This window comes from Lontra canadensis, unplaced genomic scaffold, assembly GCF_010015895.1.
Source record: "Lontra canadensis isolate GAN:19392208 unplaced genomic scaffold, GSC_riverotter_1.0 scaffold13, whole genome shotgun sequence".
In the NCBI taxonomy this organism is placed as follows: Eukaryota; Metazoa; Chordata; class Mammalia; order Carnivora; family Mustelidae; genus Lontra; species Lontra canadensis.
The window spans coordinates 17,851,587-17,867,930 of record NW_022631007.1 but is presented as its reverse complement, the minus strand read 5'-3'; the positions used below and the strand labels follow the sequence as shown (position 1 = coordinate 17,867,930).

Here is a 16,344-nt window from a genome sequence, read left to right as displayed (position 1 = left end):
CATCTCCCCCTCCTCCTCCTGCCTTCTCAGTTCATGCCCTCTGGTGTCTCTCTGACCCAGTGCCCAGCAGCTCTGCCCCCCATGCTGCTGGGGTGCCTGGGCTGGGCCCCCCGGTGTGGCAAGGGGTTCCCTGAGATGAGCCCACACGTGATATCCCCCACATGCTTCTGCATGGAGACCCCCGGGGGGTATCCCCACTTTCCCAGTGAGGCTGCCCCTGACTACCCCTGGCCCACAGCACCTTTCTCCACCAACGTGTTCTGTGTTTACACATTTGCTTTTGGCCCCTGGGCCTGGTGCCCCTAAGCCTCCACAAATATTTGTTGAATGAATGCATACATTTCTTAGGATGGTTGAGTTTTTTGATTTGAAGAAACCAGTTGCAGAGCAGACGGCCCCGCTGAGCTGTCTCTTTGGCGCTGGTGAACCCGGCTTGCAGGGGCTGTACAAAGCAGACCAGCGGTTCGGGCCGGGCATTGAGACCTACCCCGACGGCAGCCAGGACATCGGGCTATGGTTTCGGGGACAGCTCATCAAGCTCTGCACGGAGGTCCCCGGCAGCTTCTCCATACACAACTACCCCGAGTACTCGGGCTTCCTCACGCACGCTCCTGCTAGAATCAGCCTCTCAGGCGAGGAGAAGACGGAGTGGGGCCTGCTTGAGGAGCATGACCCCTTTTTCTATGACTATAAGCGATTTCTTCTGAATGATGACCTAACCCTGCCTCCAGAAATGTACATCTACTCGACCGACAACAGCCACCTGCCCATGACCGCCTCTTTCCGCAAAGAATTAGATGCCCAGATCTTCCTTAATGATATCCCTCCGTTTGTTGAGGATGGAGAGCCATGGTTTATAAAAAATGAGACCCCCTTGATGGTCAAAATCCAGAAGCAAGCTTACAAGTACAGGTAAGTCCTCACACCATTCCTCCTCACTATGCGCCGAGAAGACCAGCTCCTCCCTCCCTCTGACTGGCCTGTGCCCGGCGCCAGGCCCACTGGGGGTCCCTGGGACCTGGCTGAGTAATTTGCAGGGCTATCTGTCAGGTTAAAGCAAATGTACTTCTCCTGTTTGATGCAAGCAACCCAGTGATGGAGGGGGAGGGAAGGCCACGCTGGGCCTGTGTGCTGGGACATGCTGGGTTTTGAGGAGAGGGCTGGGGCAGGCAGGTGCTGGGGTCATCGATGGTGGCACAGCAGACTGGGATGCGGGCTCCTGCTCACCAGCAATTGGCGGAAGGAGCTGTCAGAAAGTTGCTTGATGAGCATGGAGCCAGGGCGGCCCCTAGAAGAGTGTAGAGCCTGGCAAGGCGCTGTGGAAGAGGGTCAGCTCCTGAGCTTGTGGGGCTGAGTTCAAATCTGGGTTCTGGGACCCTATACATGTTTCCTCTGTGCCTGTTGGAACTAGCACACCAGCCTCTGCAGGTCACATGTGTGACCAGCTGTCCCATACATTGGAATCTGCATGAAGGCCACGCAAAGAGAGGGGACTGCTGTCACCCTGATGGATGAGTATGGCTCTGACCCGAGAGCCAAGGTTGGGGACCAGGGCAGCAGTAGTTGGGGGGCTGGCCGAGCCTTGGGCTTCTTCAGAATGGCTGGGAAGGATGGCGCTGCTCTGTTGATTGCCAAAGACCCTCTTCCTCTCCATCCCAGCCCTGGAAAAGTTAGCAGCTACCTGATGGAAACTGATCTTTTTAAGTTAAAATTTTCAAGAGTATTTTCATTTGTTTACTTAACTTTGTCCTCTGATATCACTAAACTATTTTTAAAAACTCATGTTTTGTGAGCACAAGTGGCTGGCTACTTAGGGATTCATGCATTCCCTCCCATCCCCCCCCCCCCCCCCCCCCCCCCCCATCTCTCCACCCACCCACTCCTCCATCCACCTATCCATCCGTCCATCCATTATGCTGAGATGGATGACATCATGACATCATGCTAACATCAGCTGAGCCAGTAATTGTTGGTAACTGGGCACAGAAGCTGTCATAAACCCATAGATTCTTGACTGTGGAGGAGGTTATGTGCACACAGGAGGCTTCAGTGTGTGCTGGTGAACAGGCCATGGGACTTACATGTTATCTACTCAAATAGAAAAGCAAATGAGGGGCACCTGGGTGGCTCAGTCAAGTATCTGCCTTCAGCTCAGGTCATGATCCCAGGGACCTGGGATCAAGCTCTGCATTGGGCTCCCTGCCCGGCGGGAAGCCTACTTCTCGCTCTCCCCCACTCCCCTGCTTGTGTTCCTTCTCTCACTGTCTCTCTCTCTCTCTGTCAAGTAAATAAATAAAATCTTTTTTAAAAAGAAAAGAAAAGAAAATGAGCAGAGTTGGGATGTGAGGGCTTGGTGCTGGGCCCCAGACCCATGTGTGTGCCCGTCCTCCTTCCCGCCCGGGGCTGGTCCTGGGAGAGCCCCCTTCACACACACATCAAGTGGTCAATGACTCAGGGATGTACGGGGCCCATGGTAAGCTTGAGCATCGCACCTGGGGGCCACGAGTCACACTGCAGTGCTGTGTCCGCATGAACTGTGACTGCCCGGTGGGGTAACCCCCAAGGCGCATGGGGCCTGAGGAGTGGCCTGGAAGGGGAAGAAGAGGGCCTGGGGTTGAGCAGGGTGAGGAAGGAAGAGAAGGGGTATGGAAGGGAGGGCCCAGAGTGGGCATCCAGAGTTGGGCCCTCACCACTAAAGCCCATTGTGTTGCCAGGAACAAGAAGGCTCACACCAGCTGGAACATGGGTGCCATCTTGGAGGGGGACCGGAGAAGCTTTGCACGTCGTGGGCCCAGGGAGAGGCTTGCCGAGGGCATGATCCTTAGGGCCAGGGAAGGGAACTATGACTGGATCTACGGGATCCTCAGGGATGGCCTTGCCAGCGCCGACGTGGCCGATGCCAAGGGCTACACCGTCCTCGCCGCGGCCGCTGTGAGTCCCCATGCGGGGTGTCCCCGGGACTGTGGAACAGTGGCAATCTGGGGTCCTCTCCCTTCTGCGGGGCTTCTGTCCTTCCAGCCCGTAAGTGGGATGTACAGGGTCAGAGTACAGAAGGCTGGGGACCTTGTTAGTGCGGGCCTCACTCACCTGCTGTCCTTATGAGGCTGGCTTCCTCCTTCTAGGTTCACTGTCACAACAACATCGTCAACCTTCTGCTGGACAATGGGGCCGACGTGAACAAGTACACAGACGAGGGCCTCACGGCACTCAGCATGTGCTTCCTTCTATACTACCCATCCCAGTGCTTCAAGCCCAACATTGCTGAGAGGACAGAGCCCAAGCCCCAGGTCAGCTCCTCTGCCTGGCCTGGTGTCTGCAGCACCCATCCCCCAATCTCTGTCCCCCATCCTCCATCCACTTGTCCTGTTCTCCTAGCAGTGGTCCCCAGCCTCCCCATCTTTGTGCAGATCGGCTTTAGGTGGGGTGAAGGGGCACTAAGGCCCACGGGCAGGGAGCAGGAGGCAGGGACAGAGCCAGAACACCTGCTCGGGTGTCCTGAGCTCTTTTTGCAACGCCAAAGGATCTGTGTCCCATCCTGGCCATATGCACAGTGGTCAGCTGGAGACCCTCCTACAGGCCCAGGGAAGGAGACGTGGAGGGAGGGAGGGAGGGCTGGTAATTTGGGAGGGAGGTCCCCCTTCGCTGGGTGTGAAGAGTGCTGCCCAGAAGTCCCCCGTCAAGTGTTGGCGTGAACTCCTGCTTCGGATTGTTTGGGAAGCACCCCCAGCCATGGGACCATGGGGTCCCATGGTGGTCCTGCATTTCACCTGTTCGGGAGCCCCACCACCGCCACAGGGGCGCCCTGTATACCTCTGTTCCAGCGCGGGCTCCCAGCAGGGTGGTGTCCGAGGGCCTGCTCTCCGCAAGGCAGGGCAACCCCCAGGGCTGGTCTCCTGAGTGCCGGCTGCTGGACCGCATCTCCACACCCCTCGGGAAGCCCTGGACCCTGAGGGTCAGCCCTGTGAGGCCAGCAGGCCTGGGACTGACCTCCGCCCAGCAAGCCTTCCGTGGGAGCTGTAGCTTTCTCTCCTCGTGGTCAGGGCCCCTCCTGGGTGGGTGAGGGAACGGCACTAGAAAAGGTCCCTAGTGGGACCCTTCTCTCACCTCATCCCTGTCTCCTGAATTTCTTCCTTGAGAAGAGGCTTTTATTGAGCCGTGGCCTATGCCCTGCGGTGGGCAGATTTCCTCAGTTACCAGACCATGGCCCCTGCCCCTGCTCCTCCTGGGCAGGCCTCGGCTCCTGCCTTCAGTTCTCTGGGGGGGACCACACCAGGTCCCGAGGATTTCAGGGTGGGGAGTAGGTGGGGGGAGCAGGTGCACGTGGGAGGAGGCCAGAGCCCGCGGGTCCCGCTGCCCTGGGTGGGGAGGGGGAGCAGGTGTGGTAGAGGTGAGGAGGCCAGGTTCCACAGGGTCTTGCTGGCCTGGGTGAGGAGGAGGAGCCGGTGCACGGGGTTGGTTGGGGGGAGAAGAAGGGCAGAGACCCCACAGGGTCCTGCTGGCCTGGGTGGGTCCTGTGTGCAGGCAGCCGGGAGAGGTCTCCCAGGGAGGTGGGAGCTGAGGAGCCCGCAGGAAGTCGAAGGTGGAGGGTTTGAGAACCAGCTGTAAGGTCCCTTTGCTTTTATGGGCCCATTCACGTGTATCTGGTTTGTGAGTACTCTCTCCTTTTTGGCCAGAGGTGGTTAATGTACAGTAACGACAACTTTGAAGTTTCAAGGTGACGGTGTGAACGGGGGTGGAGATCACTTTGGCCCCTGTGTGGTCACCCCTTCATTGGGAGTACTGTCCCCACAGTGTTTCCAGGGGGACGCTGGCTGTGGGGAAGCCTCATCCATTATTGGGGAGCGAGAACCTCAGAAAGCGTTTATTTGTGCACTTAAAATACTCGTAAAAATCACTCCTCTACTTTTTTTTGAATTTCTTACTCTGAAACACACGACATGTACACAACATAAGAGAAGGAATACATATGGGAGCGTGCGGGGATGGTCCCGACTAGGCAGCTGCCAGCAGGAGGCCCCCCAACTTCGTCCCCAGCCTGCCATGCCCCCCCGCTCTGCTGCATGCAGTTCAGAGAGAATTCCATCCACATCAGCGGGCTTCAGCTGTCCCCTAAAGACACATTCTTAGCCCACCACAGAGCCCCTCATCTCACCTGAAAAGTTAAACAGCAAGTTTTGAGTCCTCTGGGATCCCCTGGCGCTCCCCAGCCCCCAGCGTTTTTGCCTCATGGGTATGGGGTGGGCCCAAGAATCTGCATTCTTGGCCGTGCTGATGGGCCCTGGGACCATGCTTAGAGAGCAGAGGCTGTGAACCGGGCATGCAGGAGAGCATCTGTGGGCAGGAAGGTCACACAATCCCCATTCCCAGTCCTGTCATCTAAATGTCTCTAGGGCTGGGGCGCCTGGGTGGCTCAGTCCCTTGAGTTTCTGCCTTAGGCTCAGGTCATGATCTTGGGGTCCTGGGATCGAGCCCTGCATTGGGCTTCCTGCTCAGCCAGGGGCCTGCTTCTCCTTCTGCCCCTGTCCTCGTTCATGCTCTCTCTCTCTCAAATGAATAAAATCTTTAAAAAAATAAATGTCACTAGGAGCGACATTAGAAAGAGGTAAAACAGGTGGAATTAATTTTAGTCCTCTATTTTATTTAACCATGTGTATCCACAATTGATTCTCTCTGTGTGTAAAATCAGTATCAGGACAGGGCGACATTCTGCTTTGTCTGCTCACGCGCACCCTGGATCTGGACGGTCCCCACGTGGAGAGCTCCATTGCCACATGTGACTGGTGGCTGCTGTATGGCTTGGGTCTCTGTGTGATGCCCCCAGATGTTTGCTTCCGTCCCTGGGTTTCTGCAAAGCATTTTAGTGTTGTCAGACGAGACGCCTGGAAGAATGCTGTCCGCCGTGAGCGTCGGTCCTTGCTCGAGAAGTTGGCTTGATGGGATGGGCGCTCCAACTTCTTTCTGCACATGATTTTTTTTCTCTTTTTGTACTTTCCAAAGGAAGCCTCAAATATGCCAGGAACTCCCAACCATGTCTTCTCATTCCCCGAAGTGGCCAAGGAATTTGTGTATTTAGAGGAATTGGTGCCCAGCCTGGGCAGCCAGGAGCAGAAGTCCACTGTGTCGGGCAGCGAGGAGGACCGCCTGTCTGCGGGCACCCAGCTGTCTCAGGAATCCCCTGAGCTGGGGAGCAACCCTCAGAAGTGGGACCTTCTGTCACCGCGGGACAGCATCAGTGACCTAGAGAAAGAGGTAGATGGTGTGGTCAGGAGTCTGGACGGGCACACACTGGGCAGCCAGGAGACGACCTTCGAGTCCAGCATCTGTGTGCACAACTACTCCATCACGCTGTCCCAGGACCTCCTGCAGAAGAGTGCCCGGGCCCACAGCATGCTGAAGACCTCCTCCTTCAGTGCCCCTGGCGCCACAAATGGTACCATGAGGAAGATGGCACAGGCCATGACCGAGTAGGTTTCTGGAGTGTGGGCATCAGGGCCGAGGGTCCCTTTCGGGGGTGGGTCACAGGCTCAGTGGGCCAGCATCACTTCCCCAGCTGCCAGGAGGGAGCGTTTCTGGACTTGTGTGTTCCACACCCCCGATCCTGCAGGGATGCCATGGGGCCTGTCCTGCGCACGGTCTCCAAGGCCGGGGGCCTGGCTAGGAACTCGGGGACAGTGGCAGTGAGAATCCAGGGAGTGTGCTCTGGCTGCCGCAGGGCAGGGAACACCGTGTAGGGCCCACACACATGCACCGGTGCACACCCACAGACATGCTCACATATACTTGCCTGCACACACTCACTCCCCTACACTGTGACACATTCACGTGTGCACTCACACACCCGCTTACACAACTCATCACACACTTGACCCTTCACTCCCCATACATACACACTCGCATGCTCTCACCCCCGCCCTCTCAAAGTGTGTCCCCAGGTGTCCCAGACCCTGTCAGGGAGTCTGTGGGTGGAGGTGATGTCCTTATGTCCCAGACTCATGCAGGGTTGGGAGCCCTCCAAGTGCCAGATTCTGATGCAGCCCAGCACACATTTTTCATAAAAATAGATTGTTTTGTTAATATGCAATGGGTTTACTGTTACTTTTTAAATGTATTAGTATTTAAATTTTTTTCTCAGTTATACTACTGTAGATGTGGGCAGACAGAACCTGCATAAACAAAGCTCTTTAGGGTCCTTCGAAGGTGTTAGGGGTAGAGAGGGGTCCCACAAGCAGCACATTTGAGAACGACTATTCTAGACTCACCCTGCCTCTCCACTGTCTTATTTGTCCCACCTGTGCCGTGCGGGAGGTGGGATCGGCAGGATGGGCCAGACCCTCCATCTGCCTGCTCACTTGGCCATTCTTAATGCCTGCGTGGCTCCTCATCACATTGACCTTCCTGCCCAGTGGGGCTGCCATCCCGGCCGGCCAGGTCCTGGCCAGGCTTCCCCACTGATGCTGGCTCTTTGCCCCTCGTCAGAGCTGTGTGTGTGTCAGTGTGTATGTGCACACCTATGGACATATGTGTGGTATGTTTGTAGTATGAGCATGTGTGTGCATGTGTGCATGTCTGGGTACGATGTCATGCCCTGTGTGTACAAGGTGCTCTATGTTGTCAGCTCCTGGCCACCCGGGAGAGAGGGCTGGTCCCCACCACACACCCTGGCTCACAGATGACCCCAGCAAGGCTGGGCGGGCACCCAAGGCCGGAGCAGGGCAGGGCTGCAGCTGGACTGGAGCTGGGCGGCCAGCTCAGGGGGCGTTGGCAGTGGGGTGCTGCCCTGGCACCAGGCAGGGGCCGGAGGTCTTGGAAAGAATGCTGAGGGGCTGTGAATGCTGGGGCTCCTGAGCCGCCTCTTCTAGGGAGCGCCACTGTTGCCCCGGGGTTCCATCCTGTGCCTGTCCCCCAGCCTTGACCCTCACACTAATCCTTGCAGACACAGGAACAGGTGGCAGACCATCAAGCTTCTGCTGCACCGGGGCGCGGACCCCAACCTGTGCCGCGTGCCCATGCAGGCCCTGTTCTTTGCCGTCAAGGCCGGGGACGTGGCCGGGGTGAAGCTGCTGCTGGAGAACAGGGCCAGGACGGACATCCAGCTCCCTATTGAGGTGGGACCCCCCGCGGGGGTGCGGAGGGGTCCTGCGAGGCCGAGGGGGTGAGCTGACGGGGGCTCATTAGTGGCAAGAAGTTAGAGCACTTGGTTTCGAAATGTCCTCACGGTACCGTTTCTTCTCTGGTGATGAGAACACAAGCTCTTTGCGGTGCTGGGGGCGGGGCCCGGGCGGAGTGGAACAGGGGGTGGGGGAGTTCTGGTGGGGGCCTGCAGGGTGTTGTGCCTGGGGGCGGGGGGTGTGCATGGGGCGGGTCGCGGGGGGCAGTGAGGCTGACAGACTTGTCTGGCTTCAGCTGCTGCTCGGTGTCCTGGCTCAGTGGCAGGTGGGTCTCTCCTCGCCAGCCCCACTCCCCCCTCCCCTGGCCAGGCCGTGCACCCCTTCTCTTCTCTGTATGGAGGTGTCCTGAGTGCAGGACGGTAGCATGTCTGCGGGAGACCAGGGATAATTTCAGGATAGCCTAGGGGCAGCCTGTGAATGCCAGACAGATGTCGTTCGCGTGCTCATCCATCCCACTTCCTGCTCAGGCATCTGACACTCCTGCAGTCCTCTCTGCAGGCGCGGTTCCATGCTATTCTAAGCTTCGGGTGGACACTGAGCAGGCCGGAGAGCACCTGTGTGCGGTGGGCTGCTGTCCTCCCGACCTTTCTCCACGGGCACCAGCTGTTACCCTGAGACCCTGCTTTGGGGGTTCTGCTTGTGGGGAGCAGACAGCCCTCCACTTCGCCCCTGGTCCGCTGCGCGCTCCTGGCAGGATGCTCACACCTCCATGGGGCCGGCCCAGAATGAGCAGAACATGGAGATGGAGATGGTCCTCCCGCCAGTGTCTCAGCACATGGCCAGGGGCTCCGTGGGTGGAGAAGGGACCGGCCTGGGCAGGGTCTGGAGTCGGGAGCTGCTTGGCCATCCATGCTGAGGGCCCGGCAGGAAGGGCAGTGGCTCTTCTCAGAGGAAGGTAGGGACAGTTGGTCTAAAGTGAAGATGGGGTTGCTGGCCTGCTGCAGGCCCAGCAAACAGGAACACCTTGTCACGTTCCCACATATCACCACGAGGCAGTGCTGTGGGGTTTCTGAGAGGGGTGGGGCCCTGGGGGTGCCGCTCACCGGGGAGCCGGCCCTCACCCCTACCCATGTTGCCTCTGCAGCTGAGGGCCCTCACCCCCCTGCACATCGCAGCTGCCCTTCCCGGGGAGGAGGGTGTCAAGATAACGGAGCTGCTGCTCCATGCTGTCACGGATGTGGACGCCATGGCTGCCGACCAGGACGACACGTACAAGACCGGCAAGGTGTGCGTCCTGTCCCGTGGGGTGAAGGGGTGCTGTTGGCCCCGGGGGGCCTCCCCATGCCCAGTGCTGACTGCTCTATTCAGAACGTCACTTCCGTGTCACGGTCCCTGACAAGAGCGATTACTGCTCTGTGGACCCCCAGCCCACCCAGTCTGCCTCTGTTAGCATTCATGTGCTCCCTGCCTGCAGGACCACAGTGGGGTGGGGGCCCAGCTCTGACCCTCCCTGGGGCCCATGGGTGCTGGTGGGCTGGCCAGAGGGTTCCACAGGACGGTGCTCAGACCCGCCGTCGGTGAGCAGGGCCGTTGGCTTGTGCTCCTCTGTGGGAACATGTCTGTGTGGGAGGTCGCACCTGCAGGTCTCCGGGCCCAGCCTGGTGCTTGTGGGGGAGGCTTGGGGGCCGGCACGTGCCCACCCCTGTCTGTACGCAGCTAGACCTGTTGCCTTCAAGCCTGAAGCTCAGCAACGAACCAGGCCCGGCCAGCATCTACCACAGCAAGCCCATGGCCCCACCGGTTGAGGGGGGCAGGACGGCTCTGCACGTGGCCTGTGAGCGGGAGGACAACGACAAGGTGAGCTGGGCGGGGAGCATGTGTGCATGTGCCTCTGTACACGTGTGTGAGTGCCTTGGGTATGCCCCAGGCAAGTGTATGCACACGAATGTGTATGTGTGTGTTCTGTGTGTGCATACCTGTGTACGTGCACACGTGACTCTGCAAACTTACACTTGTAGGCCAGAGCACACCTATCTGTGGGCACATATGTATGTAAGCTATGTGTGTGTGCATGGGGGATGCGTGTGCACCTGTGTGTCTGTGTATGTGGGGAGCCCTGCCAGTCCCCATCTTGGCTTCGGGACCCTGGGGTGGCCTTGTTCCATAGAGCCCTGGGCCGTGCCTCCTGTCCACCTTGGGGATTAACTGTCAACAAGGTGGGTGCAGGAACCTGTCACAGGAGGCCAAGTGGCTGTGGAGGGCGTGGGTGCAGCTGGGAACCAAGACTTGGCTTTGTGCTACAGGGCAGTGCAGCCTGGGTCAATAAGCCTCAGAGCACATAGTAAACTGGGCCTCAGTTTACCCACCCACAGAGTGGAAGTCATAGCCAGCCTCTTGGGCCTGTGGCATGGGTGGTCTGCCACCACACAGGGTTGCAATCGGGCACACCCGTCCTGTTGTGAGGGTGTGACGACCTGCATTAGGGTGGATGTGGGGTGGTGCTGCAGGGGCAGGTGGAGGCACCAACATGCCTCCCTGCCCCACAGTAACCCTGGTCGAAGGCTCATTGAGCTCAGACCACCACTCTGAGCCATCATGTGTGTGTCCTGGCAGGGAGGAGAGCAGGGGGACCCTTTTCCAGAAGCCCCTCAGCAGACTTGGCCTGGCTGGGGGTGGGCGGGGGTGTGGGACCAAACCTGCTCACCGGGTCTGCACACCTGCAGGGGGAACTGGAGCCTGGAAGAGTCCTTGTGAGGGGAATCAAAGCTGCAAGGGCTTCCAGAGCGCTTCTGGGAGAAGAGGCAGGAGAGAAGGGGAAGCTGCGGTGTCCCCAGGGAGAAGGGCAGGGAGAGCAAGGATGGGCCCTTCCAGCATGGAATGCACCCCTGTTGCTGAGGCTGGGCTTCTCCTGTGCTCTGGTGTCCTATACGGTCCCTGGGTCCTGGGGCAGGGCATGTTCTTCCAGCCATAGCTACCATGGGTCAGCCTGGCTCCTGGAGTCACATAGTCCCGACGCTCCCCTCCACTTTGCGAACAAGCCTTAAAGCAATTTGTGCATCATGTGTCCTTCCTGTTTTGTGTTGGAAATGATGTATGTTGAGCAAACGTTTTCCTGTTTGAGGATCTACCCAACCCCCCACCTGTCTGTGCATCCATCCAAAATTTAGAGCTGTCTCGTGTGCCATGCCAGGAGCCGGTGTGTGGGAAATACCAATTCAGCGACGAACTTGGTTTTATGGCATTTGAGTTAATGATCCATCCCAGGTGCTCCTGGGAGTCAGGGCACCTCTTTAACCTGTGGCCCCACCTTTCTCCCCCCACAGTGTGCCAGAGACATAGTCCGGCTCCTCCTCTCCCACAAGGCGAACCCCAACATGCTGTGGAGTGGCCACTCCCCACTCTCCCTGTCCATTGCCAGCGGAAATGACCTGGTGAGGTGTCCTATACCCATGGCTGGGGCCCCTGCAGGGTTCCTGCCTCAACGTGACCGCCTCCCTAGTCAGGCTTTTGCACTTGCTGTTGGTGGGGGTAGCATGAAGACAGCACAGTGTAAGGGATGTGGTGGTTCCTCTCCCTGGTGGATGGAGCACCTCAGAGAGAGAAGAGAATAGAAGGGAAAGTGGGTGGTGGGGATGATGGTTCCGCTGGGTGGATGCTTCCTCAGGATGGGCGGATGACAACCCCTGCTTACCCCGGGCACTGACCTCAGGACACTGGGAGAGGAACCTTGGCCAGTTACCATCTTCTGCTGCCGCCAAGGATTATGTGTTCACCATCCATGCATCCACCTGTCCATCCATCCATTCCCTTGCCTGCCCCTCCCCATCTATCCATACATCTGTTGATCTACCTACCTACCCACCCACTCATCCATCTGTTCACCTACCTACCCACACCTACCAATCAATACATTCTTCCAGCCTTCCACCCAGCCATCCAAACACACATCCATCCAACCCACCCTTCCATCCATCCATCCATCCACCCAACCAGCCGATGACACATCCATCCACCCATCCAACTACACAGCCATCCACTCACCCACATCCACCCACCCACCCATCCATTCAACCACACGTCCATCCAGTCCATCTTTCCATCCATCCATCCATACAACCACACGTCTATCCAGTCCATCTTTCCATCCATCCATCCATACAACCAACAAAACATCCATCCAACCAACAACACATCCATCCAAACCATCCATCCATCCTTCTACCCACCCACCCATCCAATCCATCTAATCCATCCATATGTCCATCCATACATCCATCCTTCCTTCCATCCATCTTTCCTTCCATCTGTTCTCCCATCCGTCCATCCATCCTTTTACCATCAACCATCCATTTGTCTTTCCATCCATCCATCCATCTGTCTGTCATCCATTCTTCCACCATTCCTTCTTCATCCATCATCCTTCCTTCTTTCCTTCCTCCTTCCAGCAATCTATAATACATACAGCCATTCATCCTTTCCTTTAACTGTTGTCTTTTTGAGTATCCACTAGGGCTAGGCAGATACCATTCTAGGCATTAAATGTTAAATAAAATAAGGTCTGTGCTCTCAAGGATCCTACATTCTCCTGTGGGAGACAGACCATAATCCAGAGTGCCACAAAATTTTAGGTGGTGGTAAGTGCTCTGAAGATAGTAATAGCTGGATAAAGAGTAGAGAATGATGGAGGGTGCACCGTTGTAGCAGGTGACCAGGGGCCGCTCTGGCCTGTGGCGAGGTGACATATCAGCAGAGACCTGATAAAAAGGGAGGCACTGTGATGAGCGTTGTGGGGGCTTCTGTGGTCCTTCTCTCCATCCTCCTCCCTTCATGTGTACCTTGAGTCATATACTGAGCAAGTTAAGAGGGGCATCTGCTCTGTGCCTGGTCATGTAGGTGGGCGAGGCAGGGTAGAGAGCTGCCTTCTAGGGGACGGAAGCTCTTGAGAGAACCTCACACCTGTGTGTCTCCTGCTGAGCCAAGATGCTGTCACTCCTGGCTTCCTGCTGGTACTTGGGCCAGTGGCTGGGGACACAGCAAGGAGCAAGTGAGATGTGTCCCATTCTGCGTCTGGTCAGGTGACCACAGTGACTCAGGTGCCTGGGGGCAAAGGCAGACTGGTCCCAGGGAGGAGGGCTGATGGGACGCACACCAGGCAGTGTGCTGGTCCCTGGGGCTGGAAAACAAGATGTGAGCAGGGAGCAATTTAGAGCAAACAGACAGTGTGCAGAGAAAGTGCCAGCCCTGGGCTGCTGGGGTGGGTGTCACAGCCATCCGTGGGGAGCCACCGTGTGCCCTCTCCCTGCCCCAACCTCGTCCCCTGAGCTGGGACAGCAGTGGTACCTGCGGTGGGGGGGCGGATAGGAAGTGGCCAGGTGTGGCTGCCACTGTGCTCAGGATGGCAGAAACCTCTAGCTACTTCCTCCACGTACAAGGAGAGGGGGGCCGAAGGGGTGCTGACGGGCTTCTCTGTGACCAGATTGTGAAGGAGCTTCTGTCCCACGGAGCTGACCCCAACCTGCTGCTGACCAAAGGCTTAGGCAGCGCCCTGTGTGTTGCCTGTGACCTCACCTATGAGCACCAGAGGAGCATGGATAGCAAGCTGGCCCTGGTGAGGGGTGAGGCTGGGGTGGGGGGTGGCGTGCAGGGCAAGGGGCCCTAGCATGTAGGGGTCTGGGCATGTATATAGGAACCCTTGGCTTAGGCTTCATTCCTGGCAGGTAGGGTTTCAAGTAATCTTGCTCGGTACTTAAGAAAGAACACAGAATTCCTGCCTTTTATGTTATATGGGCCTGAACATGTGACGTACAAACCCACTCAACAGGCCAGACAAAGTCCTCTGGTTCATCTCAAGGAAGATGTAGGCCATCACTTTGGTTGGGCGGCAGGACCGTGGATTTTCTGAGTAGAGTGGGCATTGGCGAGGGATCCTGGTCAAGGACGTGCTGGAACGGCATTGGTCCTGCCCTGGGTGGGGGCCTGGGGGGGTGCCGGGCCCTGGGCGGGAGTTTTGGGGAGGTGCCATGCCCCAGGCGGGGGTCTTTGGGGGCACCGTGTCCTGGCTGTTGGTAGCCTTGCTGTTTCTTCCGGGTGGGCTCAGTGTGACCAGGAGGGCACTCTGCTTTGTAGGTCCTGCATGCTGTGCTGTTCCCTCAGAGTCCCCGTCTGTCCTCCCAGCTGCTCTGGCCCCGCCAGGCCCCCAGCATGGCCCCTTGTGTGTCTTCCCCCTCCTCACTCCCATGCTGGGGCCTGGGGTCTCCCACGGCAGTGCGGCATGGACAGGCCCTCCCTGTGCTGTGCATTTGCCCCTTTCCGCACCCATGGGGGGACAGCTCTATGTGGGCTGCTCGCTATCCCGGCTCCTTGAGGGCCATGGTCTGGTTCTCCAAGAGCTGGAGGCACCAGACGGGGGTTGAGAACTTGACAGTTCCACTTTAGGGAAAAAGAAGTAACCCTTTTCCTTGAGATCATGTTTCTGGATCTCATTTTAAGGATCCTCCCTTGATCCTGATCTCCTGTCCTCTAAGCACCCAGAAGTGCCCCCACATGTGCTTCTGGGGCCTCTCCGTGGTTCTGGATCTGCGGGTGGGTAGGTCAGCTTTGCCCCAACCATGCCATCTGCCTCCATAATTATCTGGGAAGTAGAAGGACTCTCTTTCTTGACCGTTAAATCATCTTGTCTTTGACCTTTTTTTTTTTTTAAAGATTTTATTTATTTGACAGAGATCACAAGTAGGCAGAGAGGCAAGCAGAGAGAAAGAGGAGGAAGCAGGCTCCCTGCCGAGCAGAGAGCCCGATGCTAATCCCAGGACTCTGGGATCATGACCTGAGCCGAAGGCAGAGGCTTTAACCCACTGAGCCACCCAGGCGCCCCTCTTGTCTTTGACCTTAGGAGCCTTTCCCTGGGTCCCCTCAGCCTCTGATGCCTGCCTTGCTTTCTGGTTCATCAAGGGGACCCTCACACACCTGTGGGTTCCTGCCCCTGCCCCTGAATCACCCACCAGTTGGCTTTTCAGTGATTTAATTATGTACAACTTACTCATTACTACTATTTATCACGACAAAGGCATAAAAGTTCGGCAAACAGCATGGGAATGCCATATCCCCTCTCTTAGATGCACGGGTTATTCACACCTTAGCCGCCCACCTCCCCACCTTCTGGGCTCCCTGACACTCCCCTGTGCCTGCCACCCAGCACTTTGCCAGCCCCAGCTGGGGTTGGCCTTCATGTTGTCATACCAAGGAAGTACGCATTTATTGGACGTGTGATAGGGATGTGGGACACCGGGCCTCCCCCAACCCTTGCCCTCCTGCCATTGGCAGCCCCCCACTCTCCTGACGTGGCTCATGGTCCGATAGCGTTCTTCAACCCCTCCTACTCTGACATGAGCCTGGAGCTTGTCCTACCAGCTGGCCTCTTGCTCTTGGGACGGTGGTTGTGTCTCTGAGGCCCAGATGACGACAGAGACTGTGCAAGGGCTGACTTCCTGTCTGTGCTTCCCCAGGAAAATGCACCCCACCCCCAGGCCCAGCAACCGCAGCTAAATGCCCTGCCCGCGTGGGTTGTAGGGTGCCCAGGGGTCTCCCACAAGAGAGGCATTTAGCCCTTCCGTTCTGGCTGCAAGCAGGGTCCACACATCTGGGGACAGGCTTGGGGCTTCCCGCTCATGGGCGCTGTGCTCCCCTCGCTGTTGGGGGACTGCTGAGCACCCCCCAGTGACAGCCCACTGGCATGTGGCTGGGAAGTAGGCCACGTGCGGTGCGGGCGACTTGGCGGGTGACAGCCTTGTTTTAGTCTGCTAGGATGGGGCCGCACCTAGCCCCGTGGTTCTGCAGTTGGGCTAAGATTCAAGCTGAGACTGTAAGACCCTGGAGCCTCTTACGGTCCCTGCCCCCTCCCTCCTCAGGGTGGAGGTGGGCCCCTCTCTTGGGTGCTGTTTGCTGTGAATGAACTCAGTGGGAAGAAGCCCGAAGTTGCCTGTGCTCGCCGACCAACGCACTTTGTCCCCGCGCGCGCACAGGCACCCGCAGTCCCTGAGCGCCCCGGACGTTGGGGGTGCGGTTGGAACGTGCTTGGTGGTTGCTGTCCTCTCGCTTTTGGTCTGGGGACTGGGACCATAACCAGCCTCAAGTTACAGACCCACAGCAAGTCCCTGGTGTGGTGGGGGTGGGAGGGGGCTCCCTGAGCAGTGGCCGAGCCTCGACCTACCTTATGCTCTGCCCTAACTTGTCATCTGTG

General features: G+C 57.7%; 1 protein-coding gene across 3 annotated transcripts in view; it reads left to right on the top strand.

Annotated features, from left to right (window-relative positions):
- ANKMY1 (ankyrin repeat and MYND domain containing 1) overlaps positions 1–16,344 on the top strand; it is a 41,930-nt gene that overhangs the window by 8,971 nt on the left and 16,615 nt on the right. For all 3 annotated transcript variants that reach the window (XM_032857657.1, XM_032857658.1, XM_032857659.1), the window contains exons 5-13: positions 440–912; positions 2,715–2,931; positions 3,123–3,287; positions 5,998–6,464; positions 7,934–8,105; positions 9,253–9,393; positions 9,825–9,965; positions 11,432–11,539; positions 13,585–13,716. In XM_032857657.1, the coding sequence (XP_032713548.1) occupies positions 440–912; positions 2,715–2,931; positions 3,123–3,287; positions 5,998–6,464; positions 7,934–8,105; positions 9,253–9,393; positions 9,825–9,965; positions 11,432–11,539; positions 13,585–13,716 (2,016 nt within the window). The remainder of the gene's footprint in view (positions 1–439; positions 913–2,714; positions 2,932–3,122; positions 3,288–5,997; positions 6,465–7,933; positions 8,106–9,252; positions 9,394–9,824; positions 9,966–11,431; positions 11,540–13,584; positions 13,717–16,344) is intronic.